Consider the following 25,232-nt stretch of genomic DNA (forward strand, 5'->3'; position numbering starts at 1 on the left):
GTACTACTGGATATCCCTTTCTGTGTTCTGTAATACCATATCTTGCCGTGTATGATGTGCTCTTTTTTGCCCAAATGTGTGAGGGAAAAATAAGGACGCGCCTTATACATGGGTAGTACTAATTCCATATCTATATAAATGTTTTTAATTCTTTTATTTATGCTTATAAGTTAAAAGGGTATCTAGAAATCAATAACGATACCCATATGCAAAATAATACCCTGGAATCTGATCATTGGTTTCGTTGAACTTACCACGAACTTGCACCGATGAAGACTTCTTGGCCTCCTATGAGGTGCAAAGATTGCAAATTTGTTACCGGTACATAAAATTTCTTGTACCTGGTATCTGTTCTTGTGTTTTGTAATTTGTTACATAAAATTTCTTGTACCATAATATGTTAAAAAATAAATGCTAAAATTCCTTTATAGTTCAAAAAAACAAGTAACTAAATATAAACAAATAAAAATTTGAATTAAAAAATTAAAATGAAAGATTTTTTTCCATGCAAGTTTGGGCCAAAAACCTGGGTGTGCATTATACATGGGAGTACATTATACACAGCAAAGTATAGTAACTTGGCTAATATAAAAATTATCTATTATTTAAAAGTTAGCTATAGCTTGCCCTTAAAATCATCTAGGCTTGACACCTTTTTAATGATCAATCTTTTAACAGCTTTTTCCATTTCTTTTATGTTACCTGTCTATTCAGACCTTTCTAGTACTTAAGTTAAATTTAGTAATCTATGTTTTACTAGAAAGCTATTAAATTTCCTCTAAATATATAGCATATTCGCCTAAGTTTGCATATACCACTTAGAATCCTCCCATTTCTGTTGCTAGAACAATAGTGTTTCCAGTTTGTTTTGTGTTTTAACACTTTCAAAGAACACTCACATGCGTCGCATCCTGCGTCTTATTCCTCCTGAATAGCTGAGGACACTGAGGGGAGGTGAGAAGTGGTTTCTGTGGGGCCACACAGCCAAGTAGCAGCAGAGTCTAGACTCAAACCCAGGACTCTCACTTCCCCGGCTGGATTCATCCACCCGTGTTCTTTCCAGTTTTGTTCACTTGGGGGCCGGCCCTCCTCAGACCTCAAGGGTGTGACAAGTGGAAGGACAGACTGAGCAGGACTTTACAACCGGCGGGTCCTCGGTAATCCGAAGCCTACATCCCTTAGAATGTTTATGAAAATGCCTGCGTAGTAGCTGTGGGAAGTGTATTCCAACTGTTTGGAAATGCATAAGATGCATCAGTAATGTCACTTTTAGTTTCTAGAATGAAAAAGAAAGCATTCGTTTACTTTGCAAATGGCCCCCAGTGGACATACTTAAAAGCTTCTGTTAGCCTCTGGGTGGCTGAGGGTGTGTTGGGCTGTGGTGTGAGTGTGTGTGTGTTCACATTTTTGTGGATATTCTCATCCTGTTTGACACACTTTCATAAAGCACTATTATGCTCTGTCCTGAAGGATGGTAGCATGTAATGCATATATTGCTGTGGAATTGCTGAAGATGAATCATGATCAAGTGTTAATACTAGTTGGGGGGATTAGAGTGGTAACCCTATAAAGTCTTAGCACGGTGCTGGCACAGCGTAAGCAAGCACTGTTAGAGCTGACAGTCACCAGGGGTTTGAGGTGAGGAAACCCAGCATATCTCGGAATACACCCAGGAACACCCAGGTCAGCTTTCACGCACTGTCCCCACTGGGTTCTCACGGCCCGGGCTCTCTTGCCCTCCCACAACCCCAGCCTTCCCTCACTTCAGGAGCTGACCTATTGACACAGTAAACATGGGTCTAGTTTGGAGGCTCCTTTTCTAATTGCGGCAAGTAGCTGGATGTCCGAGCTACTCCCCTGGCCTCTGTCTCCTTGCAGGAGGCTCAGGAATCAGCTGCCCCCCACTGGCTTCATCCTGTGAGCCCCAGTCTCCCCAACCTGACTTCATCACGTAGCCCATTCTTCCCAGTGCCCCCAGGACAGACACAGAGATGCTGTCACTTTCAGCTGATGATCGCTGAGTGACTTCCCCCTGCCCGTCTGTCCACCGCTGTGGTCACCAGGATGCTGAGTGTGGGCTGCTGTCCTCCTCGGGCCCCTCCTGGCTCACCTGGCCTCAGCCCTCCTGCCCGCGTATACACCTAAACCTACCGAAAAGATCCCTGTTGCCCCTCTTTCCTCACCCTCCCTCTTCTCCTCCCCCCCCACAAAGCCCAGCCGAGGCCGTCCCTCCTCCTGGCTGCCCAAAATCATGGACAGCGTCACGTCACGGAGGCCCTGACAGCCCCTCCCAGGGGTGTCCTGCCCCAGGAGAGGCCCAGCACTCGCCAGGATTAAGACCCCCTGGGTCTCAGAAAGTGTCAGACTTAAGGGATGAAACTTAAAAAGTGTCAGACTTAGCCAAGAGTGATGCCGCCGCATACTGCAGGAAGCCTTTCGGGGCCCCTGTGAGTCCCTGACGTCCCAAAATGAAAGCAGTCCCCATACGCATCCCTATTGATTCCTTACCACGCAGAGCGGGTGCTCACGGTGTGTTAAACGAACCGGCAGGCTGAATGAGCAAATGAAAGAGAGTAAAGAGGGCCCGGCTCGGGGGCACCTCCCGGGGCCCGGCTCGGGGACACCCCCCGGGGCCCGGCTCGGGGACACCTCCCGGGGCCCAGCTCGGGGACACCCCCCGGGGCCCAGCTCGGGGACACCTCCCGGGGCCCAGCTCGGGGACACCCCCCGGGGCCCAGCTCGGGGACACCTCCCGGGGCCCAGCTCAGCACGTCGCCCTGCCTGGCAGGCCTCTCGTCGTGGCTCCCTCTTTGTGGCCGGCACAGGCACATGGGAACCTGTGGCCACATCCTGTTCCGACCTGCATCTGGGCCAGGTTTGTCTCCCATCTCATCTTCCTTGCTCAGCTGGGCCTCGGGGGACCTGCCATAAGTGATGGGCCCAGAGCCAAGAGGTGAGCCATTACGTATTAAGTGGAACCATTTTCCACCCTCTTTTTCCCAGACTGCTGCTGAATGGGCCGAGAAAATGCCCCAAAAGCTGCCACCCAGGTCTCCCAAGGAGACGGCAGCCCGCGAGATGCTGGCCCAGCTGCACAAGGCAGTGCCTTCCCAGCACCACACCATCGCCCAGGAGCTGGAGAACTTCGACACCATGAAAACCAGCACAGTCTCCAGGGATGAGTTCAGGGCCACCTGTAATCGTCATGTGCAGGTCCTGACAGACGCGCAGGTAAGGACACATTTGGTTTGGCGTCCTAAGCAATGTGGTATGAGCAGGAGGCGGCCATGCCCAGCGAGTAGAGTTTACGACTGTTCTTTAGTTAAAAATACTTGAAGGTTTTGGGGGGAAGGGGTTTGTCGTTTTGTTTTGTTTTGTTTTAAAACTTACTGGAGACTCATGCAGCCTTCCGTTTACGTAGCAGGTGTGAATTGCACCATTTCAATGAGGGTGCAAATAATATCACTTTTATTTTTAAATCAAGTTAAACTTGGCTCCAGCTGCCACTATCCTTCACCCTCCTTCCCTGGAGCCTCCCTGGGCTTCTGTGATCCGAGGTGCCGGCCAACCCCTCTCCTCACCTGGGCGCAGACAGGAACCTTACATGGCTCTCTCCCTCCCCCCACCCCACCTCCAGACTCCCTGGTGCTGCGGCTGGTGCTTTCAGATGCCCTGGGGCTACTGCCCCAACCCTGCTGGTGACGCCCCGCCCCCAGTGGGCCCCTCCACTGTCCATGGGCTGGACCCAAGTTGCCCTTTCTGAGATCCTCCTGCCCATCACAGGACCCCCAGAAGACGTTCTCTGCAGCCTTCTCCCCAGTGATTGAGCTGGGCTCTTTTTAGCTCAAAGCTCTGGCTACCTGCTGCCCTGGGCCCCTTTGGCCCTTCATGGCCTTCCAGGGCCAACAGCACCTCCCAGCGGGATGGTGTCCCAGCCCGAGGGCCTGCCTTATTTACTGACCTCAGCTGATAACCACACTAAACAGCACAGGGGAGGGGTGCCCAGGTTGCTTGTTCCTCACTGTGCCCCAAACACCAAAACAGAACTGGCACAGAGCTGAGGCTCAACACATTCCGGTGAATGGAGTGTGTCCAGGGGCTACTCAGTGTGGGTACTGTCCACACCCCCACCCCCACCCCCCAAGAGCCCAACTACTGAAAAGCCCGGTAACACAGCACCAGACATCCAACCACGGAAGCGGACTTTCTTGCACCCTGGAAAATGTGCTGTTCCAGGCCCTCTTCAGTTCTCAAACGCTTCCCTGCCCCATTCCCAGAGGATAACTCAGGTGAAAAATGAAACCCAAAATACTTCGAGAAGCAACTCCGCCCCCTCCTTCCTCCTGGTTCTGTCCAGGCTTCCAGCAGATCCCAGGCGGGAACGTGGCTCTTTCCCACCAGTGCTGGGTCACTCCAACCTCAAGTCTTAGGGGAAGGAGGAAAGTATTCACGGGAAGGAGATGATCATGCGCCTGCTCCATCCCTGTTCAGGCCTCTGAACTCACTACACAAACGCACGACGTCGTTAAAGACACTAATGAGAGGCACATCAGACTTAACTTTCCTAAGGCGGCACCGTTTTCAGGCAGTAGGATCATTTTTGCCAAGTACAAAACTTCTGCTTCCAAATGATTCCGTCCCGTAGAGCATCAAAGTGGGCTCTCTCTTTGCAAATACCGCTGTTACTATAAATAGATAGAAGCCTTTGAAATTAATACAGTTTCATTTATTAGTCTATGGGGCCACCTAATAAAGGTTTTACTAATAAAGGTTTTACTAATAAAGGTTTTTCATTTTATCTAAATGAGTACAAATTCACTCTAATTATAGATATAAATTAATGGCATGCTGGCATAGCTAGCTGGCATTTAGAACAGACAATTTGATCTTAATTGTCCACTCAGAAAGCTCCGCCATCCCCAGCATACCAAGCTCCCCTCCCCCCCCACAACAAAATCAAACACTTATTTTTAAATGCTGCTTTCTAAAAATACGCGGACACTTCTCAGATACCGTCTGCAGCACCGAGAGCAGCAGAGTCTGGCGTCAGTACCCTGGTTTAAGTTGGGTGGTGATTAGCGAAAATTGTGCTATATTTGGGAGGGATGCTTTTGAACACAGGCTGGAAAACGAAAGCCCAAGCCGCAGAGGTCCTTCTGCTTCTCCTCGCATGAGTTCCTTGGCCAGCGCCCTTCCTGGGTGAGTGGCACAGTGTCTGCTGCGGGAAGGCACAGAAGTTGCTCTCTTCACATGCCTCGACCCGCCCATGTCATTATTCAAGAGATCACCAGAGCTGCTGGGACAGCCCCACCCATGTTAAATAGCATTCAGGTACAGTCATTTTCTGATTGTTTATTCACATTATAAAAACTTGTCTCATCCTAAAAAAAAAATCCAACAGTCATGCATCTGAGGGCAGCTTTCTTGGCTTTCAGCGCTCCATAAGTAAGTAAAGTGCCCCATCTTTAGAAACCTTTTGACACAATCAACCTTTCAGAAAAGGAGAGGGGCTCTCCGAGCAGGTGGAGGGGGAAGCTAACGGGTCTTCGGGGTCTGCACAAAGCGTGTTATGAAAGGTTGTCGGAACTGGGTCCGCTGCATATTGAATAAGAAGGTGGAGACCCATGGGTGAGCCTCTCCCTGCGGCGAGGAGGTTTAGTGACTGCTAAAGGACATAGTGACTGCTAGAAGACTTTGAATATGCAGCTATAATAGGGAGAGGAACCATTCAACATTCCTGGACACTTCAGATGTGGCATTTCTAAAACAGATACCTCTAGGAAGTGAGAAAAATGCTGGCAGAGAACAAAACAAACTTTCAGGCAGGAAGACTTGGGTTTCAACCCTGCTTCTGCGCTTGTCTAGCTGTGTGACCCGGGACAAGTTACTCAACCTCTCTGAGCTCCGGTGCCCTCCACTCTGAAATGTGGACCCCCAGCACTCCCCAGGCTTCTCTAGGTACCCTTTCCTCTGCAGTTCCTTCTCCATGTTTGCTTGCTGCTGCCTCTGCCTGCCTCTGCCCATGCTGACTCCTCTTTCCCGACTCACTTCCAGCCCAGGGAAGCCTTTTCTGGCCACACCTTTACCTGCAGGAGCTGGCCACACCCACTCTGCCCTCCCCCCTCCACCTTGAGCTCTCCGTCATCTAGCCAAGCCCTTGGGACACTCTGGTGTGTTCACTGGCACAGAGTTGTCTGTCTTGGCTGCACAGTGAGTGCCCGAAGGCAGGGTGCCTTTTTCACTTTATTGGGGGCCCTCTGTGCACAGAGCGTGAAGTTAGGTCTCAGGGAACCAAGGTGAGCCTGCTCCCTGCCTCCTTCCAACTTGCATCCAGGGAGGGTAGAGAGTTTCAACGCCAGGTGTATGTCATTTATGTAATTACGACTCCCAGCTATGAAGGGGTGTGCAGTGCAGTGGCCTGGGCCAAGGGGTCAGGACGGTGTCCCTGAGCACACGATGCTGGTTCCAAGAGGCGACAGGAGAGAGAGAAAGCAATGCAGGCAGAGGGAACATCCCGGCAGGAGCAGCAGGCCAGGTGCGTTAGACAGAGCTGCTGCCAGCCTGCCAGCAGGCACAACAGACGCGCCCTGCCCTCATGGGGTCTGCGGGACCCCTTTAGGGACAGCAAACACAGTAAGTAAGGTGTGTGTATGTAGGACGGTGGTAAATGCTATAGAGGCAAAACCTGGTGGGAAAGAGGGCGGTGACAGGGGACTGGAGTGGAGCCCCGTGAGCCAAGCCGGTCAGGACAGGCTCCCTGAGAAAGTGACAGCCCAGTGAAGACCTGGGTCAGGTGGGTGGCTGGGGGCAGAGGAGGGTGGACCGTGGGTGTGTGTGAGAGTTGGGACCCACAGAATTTGCTAATGGTTGTGTGGGGGGGGAGAAGGGGGGAGTGTAGGATGAGGACCTGGGAGGGTAGAGGCTCCGTGGACAGAGGTGGGGTGCTGGGGGGGGTAAGGAAGGGGAGCCCAGGAGCTGGTGTTCACTGCTCTGTTTGCCCACTGTCACAGCTATTGCCCACTCCTCCCGTGCTTCCCCGAAAATGAGACCTAGCCAGACCATCAGCTCTAATGCGTTTGCTCTTTTTTGGAGCAAAAATTAATATAAGACCTGGTCTTACTTTACTATAAGACCAGGTCTTATAATATAACATAATGTAATATAATATAATATATGATATGATATGACATGATATGATATAATACCAGGTCTTATATTAATTTTTGCTCTAAAAGACGCGTTAGAGCTGATGGTCCAGATAGGTCTTCTTTTCAGAGAAACACAGTACTCGTGATTCACTTTTCTCTTTGCTGAAGTCCATGCTTCCTTGCTCTTCCAGGAAAGAGTAAACTGGAGAGCCGGTCTGTTTTGTCTTCATTCTTACAATATGGTTTGGATGGGGATACAATGGTAGGTCCAAAATTTTTCCCCCCGACGCTCTGAAGAGATTTCTCCATTGTCTTCTGGCATCTCTTGGTGCTGACCAGGCGTCTGCTACCTTCCGTGTGCTTTCTATAGGCGCCCTGGTCCCGGGAGGGCACCACCCCACTGTCTGTGTCATCGGCTGGCTCCTGCAGGTCACACTCCCACTGACCGCTCATGCCACGGGTTTCTTCACCATTTCAGTTCGACCTGATTTCCCTGCTGTTTTGAACAAGACAATACATTTTTGAAAAACAGTGTCCATCTCTGAGCTGAAATTCCTCATCTGTTCACTCATGTCACATACCTTTTCTACTAGATCCTTTAACATATTAGCCACAGTTGCTATGAAGTCCTTTAAGGAATTTCCACATTGGGGTCTTTTCTGAGTCCTTCTTCTTGATTGCTGTGTCTTTTGGAAATGGCTGTTTTTCTTTTGTTTGTATGTCTCAACTTTTTTTATTTTTTAATGGAATGCCAGACATGTGAAGAACAGTGGAGACCATGCTATAAAGAATATTTCTGCCTGAACATGGGCACACCTCTTCTTCTGTCTGGCTGTGAGTGTGAGCGGTGGTGGAGTCAGTCTGGTTGGTAATTGAGCGGAATTTGAGTTTTGTGGTTGCTCTCCTTACCCTGAGCGAGCCCAGGCATCTGATCCGTGAGCAGAAAATCTGTGCACTTGGTGAGGGTCTGCAGTTGCCAGCAGGTTTCTCAGCATCCTACTCCACCCTCACTTTTAAAGTCCCTACATATCTGTCACACAGGCCGCTGTCATGCCGTGGGTGCCAGGCTCATGCCAGGGTGGGGGCATGTCTTGGTGTTCCTGGTCCAGCCTCAGCTTTAGGCAGGGCCTGTGCCTCTGGGCTTCAGGTGACGCCTCAGTGTCCCCGCCCTCCATCCTGTCTGCCTTGTTCTGGGTGGGTCTTGAGCAGGAGGGTTTCCTGCTCCTCCTCGAAGGGCACACGGCTTTTGCTCATGCCCTTCCCCTGGGGCTGTGAATCTGAGCTGGGTTCTGGGGGCGGGGAAAGGGCCTTCCTACCCCGTCTAGAGGCAGAAGGGTTTGCTTTTCTCCCTCTGCCAGGGGCCCTGGCCTTGAGTGGGTTTGCTGTGCCTCTCCCAGTAGCTTAAGGCTTTTGCTTCCTTGAGAGGAGGGTCTGGAGAAGTGGTGTGTGGTGTCTACCCCCACCAGTCACCGTGGGTGCCTGCGGCGGGCCCATGGGGAAGTTTGTGAGTGTGGGCATTCCTTGTGTCTGGGCCTCCCGGTTACTCCAGCCTGGTACGCTGGCCCACACTGAGCCTCTAGGGATCTGTAAACATTTTAGCTGATTTCTTCATGCCCTCCCACCCTCTCCAGAGCTCTGCCAGGGGTGGGAGTGGGCACATCTGGCTGTCCCTGGAGACTTGGGGCTCTGCAACCTCAGCTCTCTGATGGGCTCAAGAAAAGTTCTGATTTTGTAGATATTTGGCTTTTTCTCCTTGTTAGGACAGGAGTGGTATTCTCTTGCAACTTGCCATGTCATAAGCAAAAGCAAACCCCAGGCTGTGTATTTTTAAATGTTCACAAGGCAGCTACTTCTCTGCACTTGAAGAGGATGTTTCAGCTTGTGATTCTGTCATGGTGATGTGGAAACACACTTCCTTTTGACTCACTCACAAAACACCAGAATTTTGCCTGGGTTTCATGTCCAGCTCACCAACCTGCAGCCTTTTGGAAACCCCTTTTGTGGTGCCCACAGCCCCCACCAGCTGCCATCCTGCGTCAGTATTTGGGGTGGAGCCTGTCAGTATTCGTGAGCCACGTGTGGGCTCCCCTTCCCCCCCCCCCCCCACACACACACACACGGTTCCTTGTCACCCTCGTGACGTTTGTTCTGCCTTCTTGGTTTGGCTCCATTAGTGAAAAGAGGATTGACTTCATTGGCATCACAAGATGTAACGAGGCAGGTGGTCCGGTCCCTGCCTCACCTGCCTGAAAAGAGGCCCTTTTGTTGCCCTGAGTTTTGTAAGCACCCTCATTTCTGTCCTTCAGTTTTTCACTGCATCCTAAGCATTCACGCCCATCCTGTGTATTTATCCTTAATTCATGACCTCCTCCCTACGTGTCCCCCCGGATCTCACTAAAAGGGATTTCAGGAGAGCCCCTGGGGCAGCCAACCTCACTCATACAGATTGCAGTTTGCTCTTCCTCCTTAATATGTTTAGCACCGTCTCTCCTTCTTCATTGTGAAGGGTCTTTCCTTTGTTCCATTGTCCGATGGGTCTTTGGGGAGTCTCCAGCAGTTGAACAAACATTTATTGAGCACCACCTATGTGCCATGCCAGCCCCTTTGCAAGGTGTTCAGCATTTAAGGATGACTCTCAGAGCTTCCAGGCCAGGTCGGAAGATGTCACCTGCAGAGGTGGCTTCAGTATGATGAGGGAAGGTAGAGAAGAACACCTGTCATCTTCCCAGTGGTACTGGGACTTTCCCAGAAGAGATAAGTGGCAGCACTGCCTCCTGTTGGGGGGGTGGGGGTTACTGCCCTTGGGGATTGTGAGGTCTGTGCGTGGTGTGGTCACTTTCTCAAGGTCCCTCACTTCCACTCCACTAAGCAGTTTTCCCTCGATGACCAGTATTAAAACAACATCAATCTACATACATGATAAATGAGATCAAACTATACACATCCTACACCAAAGTCAATTTCCTGGTTTAAGGTTGTTACATAAGGTGTGACCTTTGTAGGAAACTGGGTGGAGGGGACAAGGGACCCGGCTGTACTATCCTTGCAACTTCCTGCAAATCTATAATTATAAAAAGTTAAGAAAAGAAATCAAGAATATTGTCCCGAACGAAACCTCTTTCCCTTCTCAGGGCCTGGAGCTTTCTCCCTCCCTTCCTCACCCACCGCTAACTACTTCATTTCCAGAATTTCAAATTGAGCCAGATATAGTCCCTTTCCATTTGCTTCCGGGAAGGCCCAGTGGAGCCCAGAAGTGACTTCACTCCTGCCAAGGCCAGGTGTGTGGGGAAGGATGGGAACGGTCCCTGGCTTTGCTGTTCCAAGGCTGCTGCTCCCCAAGCAGGTGCTGGAGGCTGGGGCTCCACTGGGCTGTCGGGGCTATAAAATACCAAATTGGAAGTAAGCTGCCTTTCTTCCCGGCTCCCTGAGAGCCCTGAAGCCATGACAAGCAGCTCATTGAGGGAGTGTTGGTCATGTTGCTGTATCCATGCAGCGCGTGGTCCTGACACGCCCTGGGACATCAGACGGCACCAATACGAAGCCATAAACTTCTCTCCAGTTTTCCAAATGCCTGCCTTTTCATCTTGTGGGAAGGCATTGTTTGCCCTGGGGGTGAAATAAATCGTGGCTGCAAACACAGTGGCTGAGGGCTGCGTCACCTGGTGAGCTGTTTGCAGAACTCAGGTGTGCCCGGAGGATGAGAAATAAGTCTGGCTGCTGCCCTGGGACTCAGATGGGCCAGGGGTTTGATGTGCATTTTCTCCTAAAATGTCCGTCTCTGCTGCTGCTCAGTCACTGTGACTGATCACAAGATTTAATGGCCTTAAACTGCTCACTAAGGGCCCAATTCAATTAAAAAATGTCCTGCGGAAGCCATGAATAATCCTCTTGTCTTCTCTTTTTCGGGCTTCCAGAGGCTTCCACCGAGCGGAGGCCGAACGGTTTTTTTTTTTTTTTAATTTTTCTGGTTGGCGTGGGCCTTGGCCCCCCGCCCACGTGAGCGCTGCCTCCGCCAGCCTGCTCCCCCCTTCCCACCAGGGCTGGGGGAAATTCCGCTTGGGCTTGGCACTCACCCTAGGGAAATGCCTTCTGCTTCTTTGCCAGTTCGACAGGCTCTGGAAAGAGATGCCAGTGGACGCCGAGGGGAGGCTGAAGTACCTGGACTTCCTGAGCAGGTTCAGTTCGGAGAAAGTGGCAACGCCGCTGGCCACGGGCGATTGGGCCAAGGCCCACAGAGGGGGCCGTGTCCCCGAAGCCACGGAAGGAACCCGGGCTGCAGTACCGTCGCCCGCTCGAGACCTGAGAACAGGGACAAAAGTGCGGAGTCCCTCCTGTGTGAGTTCTCCATCCCGCAGAGTCACTCGTCACCTTGCACCTGGCCACACACCCCGTGTGTGGGGGCCCTTGTTTTCCCACAGGGTGCGGTGACTGAGAAGGTGGCACAGGGTGAGCGTGGGCGGGGGTCAGAGGAGAGGTGTCCCCTGTGGGTCCTTCGCCTTTGCCTGCCTGGATGGGGAGGTCAGTGTGAGGAAAAGGGGTGGGCGGGTGGAAGGGAAGAACGAGGAGGGTGCTGGCAGGAGACCATTGATGTCACCTGTGCTCCTGGCATCATCAGCAGGAAAGCAAACGCCCCATGTAGGTGCCACTGTGGGCAGAGCGCCCTGCTGCGTGTCACAGGTAGTCTTGTTACACCCACCCTGCAGGGGAAGATGCAGAGACTCTAAGAGGTGTCCTCACGTGCTCGGGATCCCTCAGTTAGACACGGAGAGGCCCGATTTCAAGCCAAGATCTGTGTGACTGCACAGCGCTGGCCCTGGGCTGAGCCACCGACCTGGGTCGGGGAGGGGCAGCCTGGCAGAGTCCTTGCCTCACCTACAAGGAGAACGCAGTGTCTCCAGGGAACGCTGGTTGAGAGGATCCCGGCCATTACATAACGTGCTTCCTGCGTGGTGAGCACTGAGGCTCGGCGTTGTTGCTCATTCAGCCAACACGTATTTATTGTGCACCTGCAATAGGCTGGGTCCTGTCTGTGATGTACTGAGACCTTGGTAGAGCTGAGCGTGAACACAGGTCCCTGCCCTTGTTGGGGGCGGAGGATGACGGGCAGGAAACGCAAGCGTAATGAGTAAAGGATTAGCAAGTTAAAGATGGTGAGTAGAGCAGAATGAAGGGGGCAGAAGAGGTCCACGTCCCACTCCAACTGTAACATGTCACCTTACGTGGCCGGGGGAGTCAAGGTCACAAATGGAATTAAAGTTTCTAATCAGCTGACCTAAAACAGGATAATCCTCGTGCATCTGGGGGGCCCAAGGCAATCATGGGGGGCCATAGAGTGGGAAACACGGAGACAGCAGGGTCATGTCATGTCAGAGAGATGCAGTGTGAGAAAGATTTGATCCGGCATTGCTGGCTTTGAAGGTGGAGGAAGGGGCCACAGCCAAGGAACATGGGAGCCTCTAGAAGCTGGAAGAGGGCGAGAAACGGGTTCTCCCCTGGAGTCTCCAGGAGGAAGCCGTCCTCCCACACCGTGACTTTATTCAGCTTAGTAGGACCCACTGCAGGCTTCTGACCTCCAGGACTGTAAGAGAATACATGGGTATCGTTTGAAGCCACCAGTTTGTAGGCCTGTTACAGCCATCGCAGAAATCTCAGGCCTGGGGGGCCACGATAAGGACCTTGGCTTTCACTCCGAGCGTAATGGAGCCTTGCAAGGTTTTAAGCAGAGAAGTGACACTGTCTTGGGACTCTGGAAAGAGTGCTGGGGATGGCATGTGTTGAGAAGAGGCCGTGGGTGGAGTGGATGCCGGCGAGGTTGGGCGAACTCAGGGAGCTGGGGAGGAGGCCGCGGCAGTGAGCCAGGGGGTGGCACAGGTGGCTCAGAGTGGATTGGGGTGGACCTGGTGACGGGCGCCCAGACACAGGGTGCATCTTCCGGGCAGAGCGCCCAGGACTTCCCTACAGATTAGACGTGGGGCTGGACAGAAGGAGGAGAGTCCAGGAAGCCGTGTTTTGGGCCTGAGCAGCGGGAAGAGGGCATTACCATCAACTGAGATGGTAGAGGCCCAGGAGATGCAGGGCTTGGCAGTGAGGCCAGGAATGCAATTGAGTTCAGCACCGTATGAGGTCACCACGTGTTGAGGAGGCGGTCAGGGGGATATCTGGGCTAGATTCAGTGCATTCCCCATTTTTAAATGGAAAATACAGTAAAAGAAAACAAGAACAGCCTCGTACTTGGTCTGCAGCATTTCAAAGGATCAGCTGTTCTGGGGTGAGCATGGTAATGGACGTCCCATGCAAATGACACGTGAATTCCTCTCTCTGATAAGACTCTTCCTCTGGTGAAAAGTATGTCATTGTCACCACACACACACACACACACCAGGCATATGTTTAGTTAACATCTCTCTATATTTGAATCTTGGCTACATATTTATTTCCAAGACCATTTTAGTCATTATGATGTGGCCGCAATATAGCCCATCGCTGGAAGTAAAAATTAAAGAGCAAAACTGTAATACCATCTATGTTTTGCTTTAGATGTTATTTCTGAGCTAATACTGCCTGTGAAATTGTGCATCTCGAAACCTCAGACACAGCTGTAAACTTTTCTCATGACTTCCAGTTTCAATCTCCGACTACAGGACAATTTTCTCTTCTGTCCTGCTAGACCCTCGCCAGTTCAACCCCAGTGCCAGGTACCCCACTCCTGCAGAACTGCGAACCCCTGGAGAGCAAGCTCCGGAAGAAACTTCAGGGCTGTTGGCGACAGTTCCTGAAGGAATGCAAAGAGAAGGACACACGCAAGCAGGCGGAGATCACCTCGTCCGAATTTCTGGGTTCGTTCTGGTTCTGTTCCCCTGGTAATACGGGGCGCGTCCTGTCATCTCCACCCTGGGGTGGAGACCAGGGAGTAACCCAATGGGGAGCCGGCAGGGAGCATGGCAGGCTGGTACCTCGATAAACAGCAGCAGGGGGACAAGGGCCCTAACACATCCTGCCCTGCGCTGAGCCGTGCCCACCCACGTGATTGGGTCAGCACGCCACGACTTTCAATGTTAGAAAGCACAGACTTGCTTGTGACCTCTGGACAGAATGTAAATGGTAACCGACTGACAGCTGAGGGAGGTGGGGCCCGTGGAGAGCTGGGAGGGCTGGGAACACGCAGGCTCCGCTCACCACACAGCTCACTCAACGTCCCCTCTCACTGTTGACTCATTTTTCACCACGTAGCACTTTGATCAACTTTTCAAATGAAATCAGTTTGATTTATACTTCCAGTAATTGTTGCATATCGTTTATGCAACATTTTAATTACAGGAAGTAAATCTGACCAGGTCACGCCTCTGCTTAGCGCCCCCTCCGCTCCCCCGCTTCTTGACTAATACGTAGACCTGGAAAATGTTTTTCTTGAGGACCTCCATTATTAATATAAGTTACTTTTATGATAACCATGGCTCAAACATGCAACAATGAAAGCAAGTAGAAACTACTTAAGTGGAGTTCCTACCAAGAAAACACATAAATTAAGTATAAAAATAAGAAATCAGAAATAATCAAGTGTCGTTACATTTATTTAACGTAACATGTTTTGCTGAAGCCAAATCACCAATGTTGCTTTTAATGTGTATTGGAATGCCACTTGTTTTTTAGTTAATGCTTTTGATTTTGAGCAGGATGAACCTTACCTTGTCATTATCATTATTGCTGTTTTTTTCTTTTTAACCATGAACTCAGGTAAGCCACCAATCCAGTATTCTGGTAGGCTTATCTGATTTTAGCGGCACCTCCGAAATTCAATACTGTAAAACAAAACTTAACTTTCAAAAGTCATTCTGTATTCTCTGTGCATTCCTGAGGTCAAGTCGGAGCAGCAAGACACTTTGACGGACAGTTGCCTTAGGTCCCACAGCACCCGCCCCCGCAGGGGCCGAGGAACCCTTGTACTCGCCACATCTGTCAGTCAGCCTGCGCTTGGGCCATTGTATACAGTCCACTCGCATTAGCCCCACTCGGTTTTCCGCATTAGCCCCAATAAGTAACATAATATTCCCCTGCTCGACATTTTGTTGCTCCCATCATGTCCACTAGAAGTCTATTTATCCAACCTTAAGGCTAAAATCTTATCCTACCTAAGTCTCTTTTGATCATGAGTTGTCACTCCAAAAGCAGCTCGGGCTTTATAATGGGTCAAGGACGTGAGCACGCATGCTAGTGCAGACTGGGGGTGATTGTTGACCCTGACGTGTGCCAACTTCAGGGCAGCTGGGAGGACACACCAACTTGGCATCCACATGGCCCCCGTCAGAGAGCCAAACTCCAGCCCTGACATTGCTTGGCAGCTATCTCTTAAGGGTGGTCCATGTATGTCAGAATAGGTTTTATACATTTTAGATCGTCACTGGCACGAAAATTCAAAATATGTAAATTTGTGCCACCTAACAGACTCTCAAGAGTACATCTCCAAAGGCCACTTGAAAACTGCTTGTTCAGAAGGCCAAGTCTGAATTCCTGCCCCACAGTCTGGCCCCTGCCAGCCCACCCCCAGCATGTGGAGCTCCCCTTCTCCCCTGTCCCGACCTCTGCCCTGACTCAGAGCCTGTGCTCTGGCAGCTCCTGTCCCCTGGGGATACCCTTCCCTGACTGCTCCCACTCCCCCCCCACCTGCTCTGTGGTGGCAGCTCCCGCAGCACCCAGCTGTGGTGCTGTGACCACAGAGCTGGTGTTCCTGCAAAACTGGGACAGCAGGCAAACCTCCAGATGGTGGGGCCCAGCCGGCTGCGGGGTCCCCCTCCCTCCTCACTGCACTGTTTGTCGTGTGCCTGTCTGTTTCCATATCTGTCCAGCCACCGACCATGAGCCCATGAAGCGAGGGCCCAAAGCAGAGAAAGCGTCTCAGCAAGTGAAGGGTGGATGGATAGAAGGACAGACAGATGGACGAATGAATGAATTGCTACCAATGGAATTTTTGTTTTTAGCTCTTGTGGAAAAATTCAACCTGGACATAAATGAAGAGGAGAGTCAGCAGCTCATCGTGAAGTATGACTTAAATGACAACGGGAAATTTGCTTATCGCAACTTCATTCAGAACTGTGTCCTCCTGTTAAAAGCAAAGGAGACCTCGCTGATGCAGAGAATGAAAATCCAGAACGCACATAAAATGGTAGGAAACTCCCTCCTAGAACATGTGTGGGTCTGGGCTTACAAGGATCTCTTAGGTTCTTCTCAGGTGATCGCAAATTTGGATCCCCTCGCTTCACACCAAAGGTGGACACAGTGGCTGTGGAGACCTCAGGAGGGGCCACCGGCCAGTGAGGACCCGCCTGTCAAATGTCTCCAGCCTCACCCCCGCCTCCTCATGGGCCCCCACTCAGATTTTCTCTATGCACGTATACGGTACGTGCATATCTCACTTGTATGATATATGCATGTACACACGGTACAAGCATGTCACACATCTGTGATACATATCCATGTATACTCTGTGTGCATATTTGTATATGTGTTATACATATAAAATATGTGTATATCACACTGGCATGATATGCATATATACACACACAAATTATGTGTATGCACACTAGTATGATATGTGTGTGTGCACATATATTACATGTGTATGTAACTTGTCAAGCAATCCTTTGCTGCCCGATGTCCTCCATTACATACAGGTCTGCCCACTGCCAGGCAGTTTTCAGGTGAGCATATGACGACTGGGGTCTGCCCAAAGGGCCCAGAGCCGGCCACCCAGTATGTCAGGGAGCTCGTGTCTGGGAGGCGAAAGCTGTGGGTAAAGGTGAAGTCACCATCAGGCTTTGGGAACATTGCAAACAGCTCAAAATTTACTTTCTTGGAAATGCTTCAGAGATTTCTTTCTGGAGCCCCATAAGGGTCTGGAGACCCCAGACTGGGGCCCAGTAGCCTGGGTCCCCTATTCTTAAACTCGTTCGGGTGGCAGACAGCTGACTATCCTGGCTCTTCCCAGAGCACCTGGACACATCTGTATGGCAAACAGGCTCATATGATGCACGGGGAGCAGTAATAGGTCAGTTAACTGAAAAGACACAGCTGGGGGAGAGTCATAGCAAAGTGAAACATAATGTGTATTCACTCATCAACCGTCTGAGATGGGCCAGGCCCTGTTCTCTGCGTGTGGGGGGGAGGTTGGAGACTCCTTATCTTTGGTGCGTAAACGACATTCACCATTTTCTCTGTTTCTTTGAAGAGGAAAGAAAACCTAGACATGGTTAATTAGCAACGGAAGGGCACTGTTCTGCATTTTTACCTTTTTTCTCAATCATTTGTGATTTTTTTTAATTTTTTTTATTTTATTGGGGAATATTGGGGGACAGTGTTTCTCTCCAGGGCCCATCAGCTCCAAGTAGTTGTCCTTCAATCTAGTTGTGGAGTGTATAGCTCGCTCCAAGTCCAGTTGCTGTTTACAACCTTAGTGCAGGTGGCGCAGCCCACCATCCCATGCAGGAATTACCTGCAACCTTATGGTTGAGAGCTCACGCTGTAACCAGCTGAGCCATCCAGCCGCCCCTCCAGCAGCTCAGCAGCAGGTTGTGGAGGGTGCAGATCAATGGCCCATGTGGGAATTGAAACGGCAGCACTGTTGTTCAGAGCTTGCGCTCTAACCAACTGAACCATCCGGCTGCCCCTCATTTGTGATTTTTTTGATTCTCACCCAGTTCAACTGCAGTGTTTTCACTGACTCTCCTTTCTCGAGTCTTTTTAAAACATGAAGCAAAAAAAGCTTTGTCATGCCCATACTCCATCATCTGTCACCCTGAATTAAGTTACATTGAATTAAATAACAAGCCAGTCCCCACCAGCAGCAGAGTGAGGGTGGGTTAACCAAGCAAACAGCTTATTCCATACAGGAAGATTCTACACAGTGAAACTGGTCATTTTGTGCATAGTTTCTAGTAAGCAAGAGCTAGCATCAAAGGCGCAGACCAAGTTACGGCAGAAAAACTTAAAATTAAGACAGTTCTTTGTGCTCAGCTTTCTGTGAGCAGAGAAAAGGTCCTCATGACATCTGCATGGGACCCAGGAACATAGTTGGAGAACCATGGAGACGGCCTCTAAGGCCCCTGCCAGCTCTGGCCTTCCTCCACCTCTCTGGGCCTCAGTTTCCCCTCCTGTAAACGATGTGAGAGCTGTTGGTGTCTAAGAGCCTTCGAGAGGCGGCTGGTTAGGAGGAGCGCCCCAGTAGTCCCCTCGGAGTCCTCCCTTCCACAGAGGCCATCCTGATTCCAGACCCACCGTCCGTCCTCATGGAGGCACAGAACGTCTGGCCCGCGCTGCCTGGGGAGGACCCACTGAGACTGTGTTTCCGGGAAATTGATAGGTGCTCTGGGCCAGCCCTGTGGGGAGCCCCGGCCTCTTGGCAGAGGTCCCGGCACACTTCCCGTGGGCTCCTGCCTCATCCCCCAGCTCTTTTCACCCAAACCCCACTATAGCCTCACGCTGTGGTTCAGATTCCTGCCTGGGTGTGATTGACAGGCCGTGACCGTCTCCTCCCCCGGGAGCCTGTCCTAGGAGAGAGCCCCTGCCCCTGCTCTGTCCTTCTCCTTGCAGCCCCAGCCACTCTGTACAAGTGTGGAGCTCAGGCCAGCCATCCCCCAGAAGAGAAGCTAAAAGGGCCCTATCTTTGTCCAGTTCTTTGGTGCCTCCTCTGCAACCCTCAGAGACACTTTCTGGGGAAGTGGTGGGGCGACTTGCTTGGGCCATGGTGGGGCAAGGACCGTCTGGGAGGGGTGGTTGCATGTCCTGTGAGTCTCCCTGTGGGGTGTCTGGCGGGGTCTCTACTCCCGCTCCCCATATAAGAAGGCAGGATGTGGCTAGGCCAAAAAGGAACACCCACGGAGCCATAAGTAGGGAAGTCATACCACTATGGTCTCACTGGAGGCTGGGTTTACACGACGTGCAACCTGTTGTCCGCTTTGCTGCCAACCGACCGACTCTCCTCGACTCTCCTTCACTCTCCTCTCGACGTCTGTAAGCTGAGGCCATGTAGCACGTCCACCCCTAGAATATACTCCGGAACGGGGGAGACATAAACCTTGTAGGTACGAGGGGGGAGCCTTCCTATACCCAGTGGCAAGGAAACGGCTTTCACAGTCACAGTCTTTCCCCCGTAGCCATCAATGCAGATTGCTGGTCCGGGGAACAGTTCTGGGTTCCCATAAATGAGACTGCAGTCTGCGCCAGTGTCCACTAGGGCCAAAACCCTCTGCACATTAGAAGGGGACCAATGTATGGACAGTTCCACGTGGGGCCTCCGGTCCCTGCTGGTCCCCTCTGACCGGGTACCTTGGCCCCGCCCCTAATCAAGCTGAAAGGAGTCGGCCTCAAGCGGCTGCATGAAGTCCTGGAGGGACACGGGTCGTGCTTTCCCAGACTTCTCCTTTAGGCTTCGCTGGAATTTCTGTTCCGGACGCAACTGTTTCCAAAGTTCCAGCAGGAGTGCATTGGGTTTTCGGTCTATTTTCTCCCGACTGACACCCTGCACGACACTGCACCACACTGGGATGGGAAAACCCTTTCTCAAGCCAGGCTGGGTGTGGGAAGAGCAAGTGGGCACAGAATCCTTTCTCTTCTGTGCACGCAGACCAGCTGATTGGCTAAGTGGCAGCTAACGAAGCTGTAGGGTTATCTGGTGAATTTCCGTCGTACGTTCTAAATGGTGTACAACTGAAAGCACTTTAACTTCGTGCTAATTTGTTTTAGGTAGTGCCGTGTGAAAATTAAACTTCCCCAAAACGTGTTGCACATGATTGCCTACAGTTCACCTCTGTGATATTCAGACATGCGCTGGGGCTAAATCACACTAAAACACCTTGTTTTCAATCTTTTAGCACCTAAATGAAATAATCACAGTGCATTGTACTGTCTAATTGCTAGATATGATTACAACCTTGCCATTTAAAAAAAACAAAACTGCTCATTATGATGACCTACTAGAAATCTCTTTTTTCCTCAAATTGTTTTGAAGTTGGCCCGCCGGGTATCTGCGTGGCCATCCCTGGAGTGCCCTGGGAGGACTTCCTGGAGGTGGCAGCTGTTGGAGGCAAACAGAGCCTGCATCCATCCTGATCCTGCCACTTGGCCTCCCTGAGCCTCCATTCCTCAACCCTGAAATGGGGATGAAGAGACCCTCCTTCCTCCCAGGTTGGGGGAGTAGGCGAGGGAGGTGGAAATAAAGGGTGTTTTTCAACAGCCCACACATGGGCTTGTGATGAGCAGCAGGGAGGGCAAGCGTGTCATCCGTATTATGAGTTCTGCTCCATTCTAGATGGGGAGGCCGCCCATGGAGCGCGGGCAGTAAGAAGGACAGAGGTGGGAATCAGGCCCAGGAGGGGAGCCCGCAGCCCGCCCTCCACTGCACGTAGGGCCAGCCGTCCCATTTGAAAGCTCCTATCTCACCAACTCTTGGTTTTTCCTTTTTTCCAGGAAGAAGCTGGTGCCGAGACTTCTTCCTTTTACTCTGCATTACTGCGCATTCAGCCCCAAATTGTGCTCTGCTGGAGGCCGATGCGGCGTGCTTTCAAAGCCTACGATGAGGGTGGAACGGGGCTGATAGGTGTGGCCGACTTCAGGAAGGTGAGCCAGCTCTCCTGCATCTGTCACCCCTGCACAGGGATCCAGTACCAAACAGCCAGCGGCCAAAAAACCTCAAAAGAGGGCCCCTGCCCCCTACCCAAGGCCGAGGTGTGCACTGCTGTCCCAGACCTCACTTCCTTGGGACCCCCAAGCTATCAAGGGCTAAGATCACTTGCCCCTCTTCTGCATACCCCAGGTTCTCCTCCTGAAGATTTCTAGGACCCTGTGGGGACACTTGCGATGCCGACACCTGTGCCCAGCTGCCATCTCTGGGCTTCCTCTGGGGGGATCCAGGACCTGCGTCTGCCTCCCAGGACTCACAGAACAGAACAGAAACATCGAGGGGCCAAAGCGAGGTCCCAGCCGTGGCCACTCAGGCCCGCAGACCCAGCCTTGCTTCATGGGGCCCCCAGGACCCCCAGCTGCCCCCCAAGTGGCAGGGCCAGCTCTGCTCCCACAGCACAGGGTGACTAAGCCCCTCTGGTTTACAGAGTCACAACTTGGGTGGCTTTAGTGCACCCACAAGAAGGTACAGTGTTGTCAGCGGGAACGCGGTGACCTGGCCACCCCGCCGCCGCCCCTGGGGGGTACAGGGTCTTTTCTTTACCTTGAAGCTTTACCTTGCAGGACCTTTGGTGTGTTTCTCCAGAGGAAAGAAATGGCCACCTTGAGGGGTAACTTAAAACTCCTGCTTGTAGAATAATGTACAATACCTTGATTTCTACTCCGCTCTCCATCCCCACACAGCCAGTGAAGCTGAGAAAATAACTGAGGTCCGGACACTAGATTAAAAGTCACATGTGATGGCCAGAATGAAACAAAAACTCAGTCAAGATATCAGAGAGACATAAACGGGGAGGGGGGCTGGTAGATGAGGGTAAAAGGGATCCAATATATGGTGGTGGAAGGAGAACTGACTCTGGGTGGTGAACACACAATGGGATTTATAGATGATGTCATACAGAATTGTACACCTGAAACCTATGTAACTTTACTAACAATTGTCACCCCAATAAACTTTGATTGAAAAAGAGATTTTCAAAATCAGGTTCAATGGTATATCCACTTTACTTCATGAACAGGAAAAATAATCAAAGCATTTAACATAAATTAAAAGTCCAATAAAGCAAAAGGCACAAAAGTGATATTTCTAGTAGATTTTTACAGTAAAGATACCAAATGAATCATTAAAAAAAGATATCAGAGAGATAAAAGGTTATGACCTCAACATGCACTAACAAAAAATGCATTCCTTGGGTCTGTCTCTGCTTCAACTAAACACTTTTTTTTAAAAAAGGAAAACAAATCTTTTCTTTACTAATCAGGAAGATTAAGATCAGCTGCTTGCTATGGGCCCCTTGCTGAGGCTGAGGGTGAGGGGGCTGGACCCCGGAGCTGGAGCACACAGAGGGTGGGGGGTAGGCGGGGCTGGGCCCAGGCCTGACCCCCAGGGCAGTAAGCACCTGCAGCCCTCTGCCCTCTGCGGCCCACAGTGGTTTCCAATTCACATTGTTTGTCTTTACTTTGGAGTCAAGTAGAATTCTCAGCCAGCCATTCTCCAGAAAAAGAAGGGAAGGAAGTTGGGTGAAGTCTCTGTTAGGAATTTGGGATGAGTAACAGCGAGGAGGGAGCAGAGCCAGAGTCAGAGACCAGATGGGTGTTGAGAGCCCTTCTTGGTTACCATACATGTAATCCTCATGTTTATACAGTAGGGTACGTCTATTAGGATTTGTTTCAGCTGCATACAACAGCCTGGAAGTTAACAGCAGCTTAGACATGGTGGGAGTTTATTTCTCTCTCATGTCAAAGAAGCCCAGATCTGGCTGGGCAGTCAATGGGGACGTCACTGTTTTTGCTCTACCGTCCTCAACACCTGGCTTGTTTCCTCAAAGTTGCCTTATGGTCCAAGATGGCCACGGGAGCCCTGCCATCATTTCCATATTCCAGGCAGCAGAGGGAAAAAAATGAGAAAAAGGGCACGTCCCTTTCTTTAGAAGAGGCTTCCCGGAAGCCCCACATAACATTCTCACGTAGGGTTACCTGGCCAGAACATACCACACTTAGCTCCAAGAGAGGCTGGGAACGGTTGCCCTTTAGCTGGACGCACAGCAGCCTAGAAGAAAATCAGCGTTCTATTAACTGAAGAGGAAAGGGTGGTCCATATCAGATGGGCAACTCCCAGGCTCCACCGCAGGTGCTTGTCATTACTGCCACACCCTGACAACACCTGCGCCTGCACCTGCTGGCCACACCCTCCTCCCTGATGCCAAACCCTGAGGGCTCCCCTTCAACCGTCTCCTCTCTGTTCATCCCCCCTTGGGAACAAGACGGCCTTATTGCCTTCAGGGAAGTGATGGTTATTAACCTCCTGGGGGCCTCTTCCAGTTTCACACCCACAGTGTGGGTAGGGGAAGGGGCTGCCCTCCAGGGTGATGAGGGCAGAGAGGGGTGGGAAGGAAAATGTGTTTGGGGGGAGAAGCGATGGGGGAGAGAGAAGGGGAGGATATGGGGGAGAGAGGGCTGCTGGGGGCAGCACTGGCGGAGGCTGGGGGAGAGGTGGGTGTGTCCCCAGCCCCTTCCTGGCAGCCGGCCTCCTTGAATGGCGCCAAGACAAGCTGGTCTTCTCCTGTCTCGCAGGTCCTGAAACAGTACAGCATCAACCTATCAGAGGAGGAGTTCTTCCATATTCTGGAGTATTATGACAAGAGGCTGACTTCAAAACTCTCCTACAACGACTTCCTCCGGGCCTTCCTCCAGTAAGCACCCCTGGGTGTGCCCAGTGCGGACAGAAGGGCACCACGGGGCCTGTCCCCCAAACAAACAAAATCGTATGACTGGGGAGGTCTCATGAACTGTCCAGAGAGGCTCCAGAAACAAAACCCACACCCTTGCCAGGTGTGCGTCTTTCCCGGGCTGAGCCCGGGCTGGTGCAGCCCCGCAGCTGGGTCAGGCATCACGGGCGGCCTCTCAGGACCTGAGCCTCAGGACCCCTCCCTCATTAGTCTGAGCAAATAAAAACGTTAGTCTTTGCAAAAATGATTCTTGAGACTCTAAGAGAACCACCAATGCTCAAATACTTTACAACTCAGAGTTTCTGGAGGTTTTATTCATGAGAGCCTGCTGGGTGCCTCGGGGATACCCAAGGCCGCCTCCTCCAGTCTGGCCCCAGGGGCTTCCTCCTGCTGGATCAGGCCCGAGCCCCTGGGTCGCGACAGCAGCCTGGCCTCACAGGGCGGCCCCCCACTTCTACATCAGGCCCCGCTCGGGCTTCGGGGATCAGCCTTCCTGGGGGCCAGCCAAGCTGCCCGCTGATCAGAAGGCCATCGGCGACCATCTCAGGAGAGACCCTTCGTGGGGCATGACGGGGTCAGATAAGCTAAGAGCACTTTTCATCTGCTGCAGTTCTTTCCACCTATTGAGAAGCAGAGGGAAGTCAGATAGAGTGTGCTGCCTTCTGGAAGACTCTGGCAGGAATCGGGGAGAGGCAGGCGGGAGAGCTGTTCCTGGGGTGTCAGGGAGAGGTGGGGCGAGGAGCCCACACTGTCATCCGACCCCGGGCAGCCCCAGGCCCTTCCACACCGAGAGAGGAAACACCTCTGCTGCCATCTCAGCCCCAGGCCACCACTGCCACACTGCTCCCCCACCATCCCACCCCTTCCGCACCCCTGCGCAGGCCACGAGGCCCCAGCCTGAAGGCCCGTGAGCATGTGAAAGTGTTCTGCTGGGTCACCTTTGTCTCTGTGTGTCCTGTATTCCCGCCTCAGTTCAGACTGGACCCCAAACGGACATGGGTGGGTTCACAGGAGGCTGCCACCGGCTTCAAACCAAGGGGAGGCCACCTCCATGGGGATACTCGCTGCACAGACAGGCCCAGGCTGGGCAGTGACAGCTGTGCCGGGCTGAGCCGTCAGGGAGATTCTGTTCCTGCCGCTGGGGGCTGAGGTGGGGGGGGGGGTCTTCCCTCAGCTCCATCACATTTGATTTTTCTCTATAATCCATGTAAACTGGGATGTCTGCACTCATTGCAATTGTGGAGATTTGCTGTCAGCCAGATCGTACAGGGCCAAGGACCTCACCGAGGGGGAGCCAAATAAATACGTGAGCCCCACATGCTCGGCGTGTACTTTGCTTTTTTTCTGAGGGAGGTGGCAACGGGCAGCACCAGTGCCCCAGCCACCAGGACGGCAGGCTCATGGGGCCAGGGCAGTGGCCGTGGCTGCTTCTCCCCTTCTCCAGGCTTTCAATGAGTTCTTAGGAAGCAGGACCAGAGCTGACTGTCCTGTGGGTGCCAGGCCCTGCTGGCCACGCTAGCCCACTTTGTCCCACCAGCCACACCATCTGGCAAGGTGGAGTGTCCACCCCCATTGTAGAAATGGAGACACTGAGGCCCATGCAAAGGGAGGGGAGGAGGCCCCATGGGACCGTGTGGCAGCCGCGGGTGCCTGGGGCGGGGGGTGCGGAAACGGCTTCTTTCTG

At 51.9% G+C, this 25,232-nt stretch overlaps 1 protein-coding gene across 2 annotated transcripts in view; it reads left to right on the top strand.

Annotated features, from left to right (window-relative positions):
* Positions 1-24,765, top strand: part of EFCAB6 (EF-hand calcium binding domain 6) — a 225,564-nt gene extending 200,799 nt beyond the window's left edge. The window contains exons 27-32 of one of the 2 annotated variants that reach the window (XM_081061342.1): positions 3,004-3,231; positions 11,253-11,483; positions 13,816-13,984; positions 16,124-16,308; positions 20,607-20,756; positions 23,394-24,765. In XM_081061342.1, coding sequence (XP_080917468.1) covers positions 3,004-3,231; positions 11,253-11,483; positions 13,816-13,984; positions 16,124-16,308; positions 20,607-20,756; positions 23,394-23,516 — 1,086 coding nt within the window. In that variant the 3' untranslated portion in view covers positions 23,517-24,765. Of the gene's footprint in view, positions 1-3,003; positions 3,232-11,252; positions 11,484-13,815; positions 13,985-16,123; positions 16,542-20,606; positions 20,757-23,393 lie in introns of both variants that reach the window. The other variant, XM_081061341.1, reaches the window with a different exon arrangement.
* The last annotated feature ends 467 nt before the right edge of the window (positions 24,766-25,232 follow it).

This window comes from Rhinolophus hipposideros (genome assembly GCF_964194185.1).
Source record: "Rhinolophus hipposideros genome assembly, chromosome: 9".
NCBI lineage: Eukaryota > Metazoa > Chordata > Mammalia > Chiroptera > Rhinolophidae > Rhinolophus > Rhinolophus hipposideros.